We start from the raw sequence: 12,074 nt of genomic DNA, 5'->3' as shown, positions 1-12,074 counted from the left end.
TTCATATATGCAAATTTACACACACAGTAATTCAAATTTCAGCCCCCACACCCAAGTATCCTGATGGATAAGCTTTCAAATAATTTGCCATGAAATCATTCTCAGACACCCCAACTTAGTCACCTTTTATTTAAACAAACTGCATCGTGCTTGACTGTTTCAGGGAAGTCAAATTAAATACTGCCACTGGCTATGTTGATTTATATGCTCCAGTAAGACATTATAAAATTTCTTGGCAGGGCTAATCACAGGGTGAAGATTCCATTTTTAAAGCAGTAGAGAACACAAATGGCAGGAATTGACAGAGTGTGTTGCCAATTTTATTACCATGCAGTAGCACTGCAGCTGTAACTCTATTTTTGTACAGGTTACAGGTAAAGTGTCTTAAGGTGATGCTTCTGTTTAAGGGGAAATTGCAATTTCTCAGCATATAAGTTACTGGAGGAAATCTGCTGAACTTACCCTATAGAAGGAGTTTTATTCAACAGCTCAGAGAACAAACCCTTCCCATGAACAACTAAGCAATTCATTTATTTTTTAAAGTTGGTAACACCACAAGTCTACTCTCCATTCCACCCCTCCTGACGCAGTAGGGGGAAAATAGTGTACTGTTAATAACTCACCTACTGATGTGAATGGGACAGCTAACAGTCCAGCAGCTATATCACACACATAGTTCCTAAGCTTTACAGAGAGCCACCCCACCCCCTCAAAAAAACTGAAAAAGGTCAAACTAAGCCAACCATGGGGCAACCCTTACAACTATATCCTTGGGGAGCCAAACAATCTATTGATTCTCATAATCTCCACAGAAGGTATCCCCAAAGATTCTTAGGAATTGTTTGTTTTGCATATAGATTTAACATTACAAAAAGTTAATATAAAGAGGGTGAATCTCTCTGCTACACCTCATAACTTTAAATCTAAAGTTACATGGATACAATATCTGACCAGCCTGGTGAGGTTACTGTGTAAAGTGGAAGACACAGGAAGTGCAAGAGGAACTGTGACCAGCTTTCCAGGAACAAACAAGAAACACTGAGTAGACAATCATTCAACGCAAGCTGCAAGTCCAGAAAACTAAGCAAATTAAGATTGCTTAGTGTATTTGAATCCTAGAAAACCATACAATAAGTCCAGTGATTGTGCAAACTGAGGATGGATTCAGATACTCAGCTTAGTCACGATATGGAAAGAGGACACTGTATGGACACATTGCTTGAATGCTTTATCACATGCAAAATAAGAGGAGATGCTATGCATTTACAGCTGGACTTGCCTGAAACTGTTTCCAGTTGTGATCCCGCCACTTATCTGTGATATGTCAAAGCACATGTAAGTGAATGGTTCCAAAACAAAGACAAAGAAAATAAAAGAAAGGAAGTCTGGTGAAGTCAGTAGTTTTTGTAGCTGTCTTTTCCTTTCTATATTCATAACATTTTACTAATAGCTCAGAGGGCTAGTCCACTGTTCCTCAGGCCTTGTGGGGGACCAGACTATATTTTAAAAAATATACCCTGCAAGCCAGTCCCGCAGCTACCTCTGGACATGGAGGAGGAATGCACTCTGCACGTGCTCAAGAGCATGTCTCGGTGCCATCCGCTCATCAGTGTTGTTGACGAGCAGCAGCCGCTTCATTGGCCCTCGTGGAGCTCCCAGGCAGCGTGCACCACGCTCTGTGGCCCGTCATCTGAGGCCAAGTCGGGGGGCAGGCCGCACACGCGGAGCGCTGGGCAGGTGGCACACAGCTCACCCGACAGCTGCTCCAATGCGGCCGCTGAGCGTGCCACCAGCAGCAGTGCTGAGCCAGGCACCAGGCGCAGGGTCAGCAGGTGCGCCAAGCTTCCAGCTGAAGCCCCGCGACGTGCCCGTCACGATGCCCATGGTGCGGCCCAGACCCACCGCCCGCCCACTGGCCTCTGTGTCCATGGCCGTGCTGGGTTTACCTCAGCAAGCGGGTGGCGAGACTTCCTGCAGCCAATCTGAAGCCATGCCAGCGTCACGGAAGTCAGTCCCCGTGTGGTGAGGCATCTGTGGCTTTTTTTCAAGGAAACGCTGCGCAGCGCCAGTTTAGCTCAGCGCGGGGACTGACCAAGCGGGTGGCAAGGTCTGCAGGCTGGATTTACGAGCCTGGTGGGCCGCATCCAGCCCCCGGGCCATAGTCTGCCAACCCCTGTCCTAAGGCCTATAGGAAATTTCTTTCTAGAGAAAAGAAAATTATGCCCCAGGACATAATTGAGAAGACACCCATCTACACACTTAAATGCTTTTCTCAAGAACGACGAGCCCATAAACAATCATCAGTGCCTCCAAAAATGCTCTTTGGAATCCAAAATGAAACAGATTTTGCTCAAACCACCAAATGCTGCTATGATTCTAAGATTAACTGCAATTTTATTTAAATCACTAATATTTTAACATTTTCATTTCTTTGAAGCTCCAATAATTTGCTCACAGGCTGGAAGGTAATAAAGATAGCCCAAAGCTGCCATCTCATTAATTGGCCTAGAATGTCAGATAAAAAACTCATCCCAAGGCCAATAAAAACTGCCAAGCCACTAATCATCTTCCACAAATCAATGGCCTATGTGAATGCTGAATGTCACACTCAAAAAAAGGTTTCTGATCCCAGCAACCTGTGTAGAATGTCATATTCTGTTTCAGTTTGTTTAAAGGTCAAGCAACACTTATTTGCACATAGCAAAATACTGACCATGCTTAAAATGTTTTATTTCTATGTTGGCTCACAAGTCAGTTTTATCCCAATGTAATAAATAATATTAAATATACTTCTAGGCAAGTTATTGTCAGTAAGCTTACTTTCTCAAATACACTTAAGGCACTGCTCAATCAACAGCCACTTATATGACCAGGGTAGGGAACCTGTAGACTGCCAGGTGTTGTTGAATTATAGCTCATGACAACCCTGACCATCAAACATGCTGGCTGGGCTGATGGGAGTTGAACAATACCTGGGAAAGACACAGGTTCTCCACCTTGGCTTGGATTCTGACTGCCTTGTGTATAAGCTGAAAACGCTTTTGCTTTTGTGCAGAAGGGTCACCAGCCTCTACCACAGGAAGGAAATAGGGAGTTGGTTTTCTTCCCCCTTCATTTTTGTGGTTTAGTAAACTTCATACACAGCACAGCAGTATGTTGAGTTACCTATGGGAGATGGAACTCTCTCAAGCGATAAAACACTGCTCTCTTTCCTGGCTAGCTCAGTCCTAGCTGCAGAGGGTTATCGCAGGAAGTTGCAGCGGGTTGTTGCAGGTAGTTGTCAAGGAGCTGGGAATTCTTCCATGGGAAACTTTCCTAGCACCCCAAATTTCAACTCAGATGTGCTCCTTCATGTGAAAACAGAGGGATTTTAAGGAGTGCTAGCAACACACATAAGGATTCTGGGAGGTATTGCCATATATATATATATATATATATATATATATATATATATATATATATAAAATGTTTTCCAAACATAACATCCCATTTTAAACAACATAACAGACCTTTGGCTTTCACATCCTAGGACTTCCATCAACCTCGACTGATGGTTTTCTAACTTCCTTTCTAATTTTGCATTTTATTATTATAGTTATTGCTATAAAATCCAAATCCTAAACAAACTCCTTCTTAGCCCTCCTTCACAGTAATTCATATAGTTGTCCTTACAAAACTTCTTGTAACCCTCCAAGCAATGTCAATTGATTACAAATGTCTTTCAAATATATCATGAATTTCCAGTCCTTCAGGACAGTCTGGTCTTGCTGGTTCTGAATTTTCCCAGTTGGATTCCAACCTTATAGGGCAGCAAGAAAGAAAGAGAAAGTGTTCCTACTGTACCCATAGCCAATACCCACTGTCAGGCCAAGGGTAATGCACTATGATAGCAAAGGAGCACATGGAGAGACTTTTGTGAGAGTTTTACTCATAAAACTCATAAAATCCCTTAAACATACCTCAGTTGTTAATAAATGTCGCTAAGACTCTTGAATACAGGCTCTACGGTCTCAGGGGGAAAACCTTCAGAATTTGGCTTAGATAATTTACCTGTGAGCTATATTGTTTAGTTTTCTAAAATGAAAGGAACATGCCAAAATGATGTAACTGATGGCCAACCTACCAAAGCCCTCACCATTGGCTTCATTGAGAGATCAGCTGCCATTTGACTCCTTCCCTCTGAAACTGCTTTGTAACCTGAGTTTGCTCATTTCCTCTTCCCTTCCCTTCCTTTTTTCCATATGAGCCACACCTTTTAGAGTAAAATTTAAAGGACCCTTGGACAGTTAGGTCCAGTCAAAGGCAACAATAGGGTGCTCATCTCAATTCAGGCCAAGAGAGCCGTGTTTGTCCACAGACAGATTTCCGAATCATGTGGCGCAATGGGACATCATGATGAGTGCCAGAGCGCATGGAAACACTATTTACCTTCGCGCCACAGCAGTACCTATTTATCTACTTGCACTGTTATGCTTTTGAACTGTTAGGTTGGCAGAAGCTGGGACACAGCAATGTGAGCTCACCCCATCGCACGGATTCGAACTGCCAACCTTCTGTTCAGCAAGCCCAAGAGGCTTAGTGGCTTAGACCACAGCGCCACCTACATACCTACACCTTTTAGAGTGTAAGGCTGCAGGCAGTGACTATAAATTTTAGGTACTTAATTTTAGGTACTTAGGTACTTAAAAATTATTTTAAGAAGTAAAATCAACAACTCCGCCCCCCAGCAATCGTGAAAATATTTTCACCAGTAGAACTCCCTAATGAAGCCAAGGGCATCTTTGCAAAATAATGCATGTAATCTGAGGAACAGAACCCCATTAGAACACAAACCATCAAAATAAACAAAATTTGCATTAATGGTGCAATGTTAGTGGAGTGATACATTTGTCCAACTGAATGTAAATGTTGTAAAGCTTAGCCAAAAACAAATTTAGGCCAGCTTTTGAAAAATATGTGAAATAAGTAATACACCGCATATAACAAATCAGAATGCTTTAAAAAAACAACAAAAACCCTGTGCTTAAACAATTTAATGCATAATAAATAATTGAAACCATAAACCTCTCCAAGCCCCCACTCTCAAAACACTGAGTCCCTTTCTCTTTGTTATTATATCTTCACTTCATCTCCTTTAGTCTGAAATGTTTGTCAAAATCCAATCCCATTATCTGCTGCATCACTCCGGAACATCAGTGATAAAACTGTGTCTCTTAAAAATGGTTAAATCCCAGCAGGACCCTTCCAGCTGTTGAATAGCTTTTCAAGCTCAGATATCCACTAACTTTTCACTGAACAGTGGTTACTTAAAATACTTCCCTCAAAATATGCTTTTTATTCCAAAACGAACAAGTAAAACTTATGACTGAACAATCTTCTTTCGCCTACTGGCTTTAGAAGAGAAACATCATAGGTCAGTATCCATATATCCTTGCCTCTTTAAAATCTGAGCTTCTCTAATGGGCTGGGCTTCTCTAATGAGCTCAGGTTAGAATCATTCTGCAGAAAAGCAAAATCTAAAAATAAATGCTGGTATGAAAAGCATAGGATAGAAACAATCCTTTCCTTCTGTTGGTCCAGACAAAAGGATAGATCTGGAACCGATGGGTTCAAATTACAAGAAAAAATCATTCCCTCAGATGACTGTGTACTCTCCATCATTTGAGGCTTTTAAGAAGAAGTTGGATAGCCATCTATCAGGGATACTGTAAGAGTGGATTTCTGTACCAGCTGGGCTTGGGCTAGGTGACCTTTGAGGAACTATTACAATAATTGGGCTTTTGGAAGGGAAAATACACTACCCAAGAATATTGCTATGTATCATACACTGTAGAAACAGGCTTAATGCAATTTTAATGATATATTTTATTATTTTATGCATGCTGCATCCCCACTTCTGGATTAAAAAGTGGGAAAGAAAGCAATCTATCAAAGATAAGGCTAAGGCTTAGGATAAGGCTAAGAAATTGTATTACCTGAAATGCAGTATACATCATGATGAAGTAAGATGACTTCTGGCCTTTACAGTAAAAGACAATGACTGCCCAGCTACTAAAATAATTATGGAAGTAAAGCTGCAAGCCCAACCATACTAACCTAGGAGTGAGGCCCACTGCATTCAATTGGACTTAATTCTGAAAAATACACTTTTTGTGGTTTGGATTGCTGGCAAAGTTATGAAAATGTAATAGCCAGCCAATCACTAAGCAGTTAGTAGGTTGCAGAATAAATCTGGGCACAAGTAATCCACACGTTCCTTCTATCTAAACAAAGCTAACATTATTATTCATCTTAATTCTGGTCTTAATTCCTGCCATTAAATTCACATCGCATCATATTGAAGTATCTGTTATAATTGTATAACCTAATACCGAAAGAAACTAATGACAAAGCTTGCACAGTTTGTAGGTTTTGAAGAAATGACTCAGTGTTTCTGAAAGCACTGGAATTCAATTCAACAAAGCAAGGGAAGCTGCACTTTTTACAGGAAAAAAGTGCTTATCTAATGCTATGAAGACATGTTCAGTTAATTAGTATGCATGACTGATTGAACATTTTAGCTATGCTACATGTACTTTAACAAAAGAATGGCATGTACCAATTAATAAGATACACTTTCCCAAAGAGACATTCTGTTTCAAAAGGTAACACTCAAGAAGCTGCTGTACCTTGAAATTAAAACCCTTCCTATAAATAATTTTTACATGAACATATTAATTAGTTCAACATTAAAAATCCTATCTTTTATAGACCTGCATATATTATAAAGGTTAGAATGCGTAAGTGTTCCAGCCCCAAGTTTGCAGTGTTTAATAATAAAAAGGACTCAGCCAGATCATCAGTAGATTAAACAACCCAAACTGCTTCCGTTCAAGGTTTTAGAGATTCATTTACAAGGCCACTTGATAAAATGGCTGTTAAATGCTTCTCTTCTTTTCAGGGCTTTCTAAAGTGGAAAGTCGTGCTCTTTATATATTATATAATTGTATCCAACTAAGTTCTACTCAGAGTAGACACAATGGATGTTAAGGCAGTCATGCCCATTGTTTCTGTGGATCTACTCTGAGTATGACTTGGCTGGATGCAACCTATCAACTTTAGTTTTATGCAACATTTAAAGTTGTGTCTTACCAATACTGAATTCAAGTTTTGGTTCACTGACAGTCCTCTGAAGATCTGTTGGTAAAAGAGTATCTAGTTAAAATATATACGGTAATAATTCATACACTGGAATTTTATATGACGAAGTATACTTAGCACTGTACCAACGGTACCGACAGTGAGCTCAAATCAAGATGCAATGTTTCACCACATCTACTTTTTTTAGAGCCAACTGCAGTCGATCAATAAACAACATTTTTTGTGTTCTAATGAATCACAATCATAGTGGGAAAGCTATCCTGATGAAGTAATTGTTATCCTGTGCAATTGGCTATGTCATTTACATCAAAATTTCTCAGAATGCAAAGTTCACTGCTGCTTTTTTCAACAAATTATTACTTCACCAGAATGGCTGGACTTGTATTTAGAAGGGTCACGTGACTAAACTCAGTGGAAACTCAGTAAACATCATAATATTTCCATAAGACTATCAGTGCAATGATATCAATGTCTACAAGAAGTAAACCCCATTTAATTTAATCAGACTTACTCATCACCTAAACTTATGTACTTGGAATTAACAGTTTGCATTTCTTAGTACAGAAAGTATTGATCTTAAGTATAGAGATCTTTCCTGTTCTACTTAGTTCAAGAGGGTTCTTGAAGCTTGTCTGTGTGGAAAAAAAGGTTTCTGATGTTTGGGTTATTCCTTCTGGGAAGCTGAGTACAGCTGGTTTATACTGGTTCTGTTATCTTTTCTATCAAGGTCATACTGACTATAATAGTCAGGCCAGGAGGAGCCTGGGTTTCACTAACTTTCTCTTTCTATCTCTTTGTTCTGGTGTGGTGTTTCTGTTCTGTATGCTATAGTGTTAAGGTTTAGTCTTATTATAAGTTCTTGTTAGTTTAAAGGTAAGTCTGCTGCAAATGGATTTCTTATGGACTGTGCCAATCCTGAATGTTACTGGATTTGTGACCATTATGCTCATTTGCCTTCAGTAGCACTAAAGCTCTGCTGGATGAAGTACAATTGTCTCTGGTCTATTTTTTGGAAACTCTGCAACATGTTTAGGTTTTTTCCTCCATGCATAGCGACACTACAATGGATCACAATCCATGGCATGTTTATTGGGGTTCCCCACAATTTCCCTTGGAATAACAGAACCTAACTCACCACCACAAAGTTTTTGAAACTCCCTATAATTGCAAAAGAGGCTTCTTATGTGGTATGGAGGGCTGCTGCCTTAAATACAATGTATTTAAGCCCTGCTTAAATACAAGCCCTGCCAGTGATGCCAATTCAATCAGCTCCTTTCTTCTTTGAAAAATTTATATGATGCTGCCTTATGATTCAGAAGCATGATCAAAATTCTGACAGGCAGAGTACTATTGCTTGGAGTTAGGCTTGTTTAAGGCAGTGTTTCCCAACCGGTGTTCCGCGGCACACAAGTGTGCCGTGAGACGTTGGCTGGTGTGCCGTGGGAGGGAGGCGGGCGAGTCGGGCGGTGAGAGGCGGCGGCGGCGAGGATCCGCGTCGAGCCGGGGGTGGCTCCGCGGTGGTGGTGCCGAGGTTTCTCTCTCCATTCTCCCCTCACACACACACAGGATCAGCTGACAGGACCCAGCCAATGGGGCGGCGGCGGGGCAGCGCGTGCAAAAGGGAGGAGCGCGAGACAGCGGACGAGGAGGAGGCCGGCATGTCCGGGCAGCAGCAGCAACAACAGCAGCAGCAACTCCCGGCGACGGCTCCTCAAGCCCCGGGCAACCCTACTCCCTCACCGGCCTCGGCCGGCCTCCTGCTCCACCTGCCGCCGCCTCCCCCGCCGCCGCCGGCCACCTCGGCCCCGCTGCCGCCCCCTCCTCCGCCCGCTATCGCCGCCACCACCACAACAGCCGCCGCCGCCTCAGCTGCCGCCGTCCCTCAGTCCCTCGCTTTGCTGCCTCCTCCCCCCCCAACCCCAAAGCTTGGAGGTTCCCCGGCAAGGGGGAGGGGGAAAAATTGAAAACTTTCACTTTTGTGCGTCCCTCCCGGTGTGACGCTGTGCGCTGACGTCACGGGGCTGTAATGGTGGTGTGCCGCGAGATTTTTTTTAATAAAAAAGTGTGCCTTTGCCCAAAAAAGGTTGGGAAACACTGGTTTAAGGTTTCCTATCTCTCAGTCCTGGTTCCCATTTCTATAATGAAAGTGTTAAACTAATGATTTGTCTCTAATTACTTGTTATAATGGTAAGTACAGTATCATACTTTGAACATTAAATGTCTTGTAGAAATACATGCAAAACAACATTTGTACGCAGCATCTTAAAAAAAACAACACTACAAAGAATAGATTAACTGACAGCTATATATCTGCCTTCCATAGGAAGCAAGTTATGCAAGCCAGAAGCAAAATACATTATCAGTATTATATTAACATGTCTGTCTACAACAAAGAGAGGGGTAACCTGCGCTCATCCAGATAATGTTTCACTAGAATCCCATCAGCCCGAGGCAACACCGCCAAATGGTTAGTGATTATGAGCACTGGAGTACAATAACACTTGGCAACAAAGATTTCTAATCTGCCTAAAACTGGCCATTCACAGAAGAGAGGATTTCCACCAAAAAAAAGTATTAACAGGATTAAGGTCCAATAAACAACATGCTTACTTGTAAGCTTGGACTCTGCAAGATTGTCTGCCTGTGCTGATGGAATGAACTGCTGTACTTCATCTGCTGCTCTTTCTTCCTTGATTTCCATGATCAGTCTCTGGAGCTGCTCGATTTTATTGCGCAGACCTTCAGAACTTGCCTCTCCGAGAGCCACAGCCCAAGATTCACAGTCAGACCTTGATGCAGCTTCAAGGTAAAGATCTGGTTCTCCACTCTGAAACTCTGCACTCAGAAAACATTGACACACTTTCATTAAGACAGACATTAACAGATGTGTTTTTGAAGATTAGGGCAAGACTGATGCTTGCAGTGACACAGAATATCATAAAGCTTCTCCTCTTGTGTCACAGAAGCAAATGAAACCAAGCTGCTGCTCTTCACATTCAGCACAACACAAAGTCCTCGCTGCACAGCTGGATCTTAAAGCAATTAATGTGTCCCAAAACTAGGTGGCAGTATCATTAAGCTGAAATTTAGAATCCCTATCTGATGGATATCTGGCAGCTTAGCCGGTAGCTTTCAGGGAAACCAGCTTAAGTATGAATTTGATTTAGCAGGGTCAACAGGCAGAATTCTGTCAAATGGACTGGTGGGATTCATTAAAGCAAAAAGTGTTCATTATTCTTTTTATTAGAACTGCCCTTTACACTCAGCTGCCCATTCACTCTTGTCAGATTACTGTTCATCAATACCTGGCAACAATTTCGAACAATCAACCAACAGGTTATATGGAAAGGCTTCTGGCCTCATAGCTACCCATACGTAGCTGCTCCGGAGCCTGATAGAAGTCTAGTTGTCTCTTGGGTTCACAAGGAAATTCAAGTAGCAACTAGGATCATTCATTTGATTGGAATTCACAAAGGAAACAGTCTCTAGGCATTTAAGATTCTGCCATGGAGACAGTTTCATTTAGTTGCAAATTCAGCATGACATTTAGTGCGGTACAAATGATCAGGCACGGACTAAGGGGAGGGGGGCAAATCAATGCTACTTTAACAGAAGACACCAACTGATTTAGCTATATATCTGAAGGAATAAAACTGGTAGCTGTTGGGTTTTGAAGCTGAACACTGAAAGCTAGCTAAATAAAAGTCAGTTCCCAATATCGTATCCCATTCTTCCAACATTCCACTGTACTTACTAGATGTGATGAGGCATGTGTGGTTTTGATCCATGAATCTTTCCAATTCACAAATAAAGTGTGAATGAATGAATGAATGAATGAATGAAGCCTATCAGGGATGTGGAACCTATGACCCTTCAGATGATGTTGGAATCCAGCTCTCATCAGCCTCAGCATGCATGACCAATGGTCAGGGATGGTGGGAGCCAAAGTCCAACAAAATATGGAGGGCCCTAAGATCCCTATCCCTGCTTTACATGAAAAGGAGTATTATGGGGTGGATAGGGAACGAAAACCCAACCATCCACCTTGCTGTGCTCCATTCCTTTAAGCCAGGGATTGAGAACATCTAGTCCACAAGCTTAATTAGGCCCAGCATAAGGTCCTACCAGCTCATTTTCCCAAACCACACAGCTGCTGCACACCCAGCATCATACATGTAGTTGAGATGCAGCTGCCAATGCCTTAAAGTACACTCTTGACGCTTTGAAGTCCCAACAATTGTTGGGACTTCAAAGCATGTCATCTTGATGTCACATGGCTTCCCTTGAGTTCCATAGGGTGAAATAAACAGGCTGTTAAAAGAAGGCAAAACCTGCTACTGACTCCTGGCATCTGGGTAATGGTGTTTCAATACATGCTTTCATTTCCAACCATATAACTGCCTACATTCCCAGTGACTGACAATATTCTTTAAAACCATACACATTTTTGTCTTTGCATTTGTATCCTTCAAATGTCCAATAAAGCTTGATATTGCCATTATATGATATTGCTATTTTAACCGTATTTCATCATTTTATGTCCGTAAGCAGCTCAAAGAATGATGTTACTGAGCAGAATAATAAAAATGATACCACCACTTGGGGTTGAGTTTATGACCCTACATTTACTCATGCTTTCATTTACTGCTGTTATTTTAATGTTGCTAAATGTTGTTTGTTGTTTATTATAACAGACTGCAATTTTATAATATTGTTGTTCTACTGATTGCTTTGTAAGCAGGGGGATGCAGGAGCAGTGTGGTGCAACAGAAAGGGGAATGACAGAAATTGCAGGGGGGTGGGGGGGTCCACATGTAGAATAGGCTTCCATTTGCACAAGGGAGCCTCTGGATGCCTGCCAAAATTTAGCTGAATTGAAACCTCATTTAAAAAGAAGTTATGCTGTGAAATTTTCATGCAGGTATTAAGAGAGT

At 41.6% G+C, this 12,074-nt stretch overlaps 1 protein-coding gene across 8 annotated transcripts in view; it reads right to left on the bottom strand.

The window, feature by feature from the left end:
* INPP4B (inositol polyphosphate-4-phosphatase type II B) overlaps positions 1-12,074 on the bottom strand; it is a gene marked incomplete at its 5' end in the record, with an annotated part of 266,775 nt that overhangs the window by 131,182 nt on the left and 123,519 nt on the right. For all 8 annotated transcript variants that reach the window (XM_081208335.1, XM_081208336.1, XM_081208333.1 and 5 more), the window contains 2 exons: positions 7,132-7,176; positions 9,751-9,975. In XM_081208335.1, the coding sequence (XP_081064461.1) occupies positions 7,132-7,176; positions 9,751-9,975 (270 nt within the window). The remainder of the gene's footprint in view (positions 1-7,131; positions 7,177-9,750; positions 9,976-12,074) is intronic.

Source organism: Podarcis bocagei (genome assembly GCF_964188305.1).
Source record: "Podarcis bocagei genome assembly, chromosome: 9".
Lineage (NCBI taxonomy): Eukaryota > Metazoa > Chordata > Lepidosauria > Squamata > Lacertidae > Podarcis > Podarcis bocagei.
The sequence above is the reverse complement of the archived record's forward strand: the minus strand, read 5'-3'. Positions and strand labels throughout refer to the sequence as shown.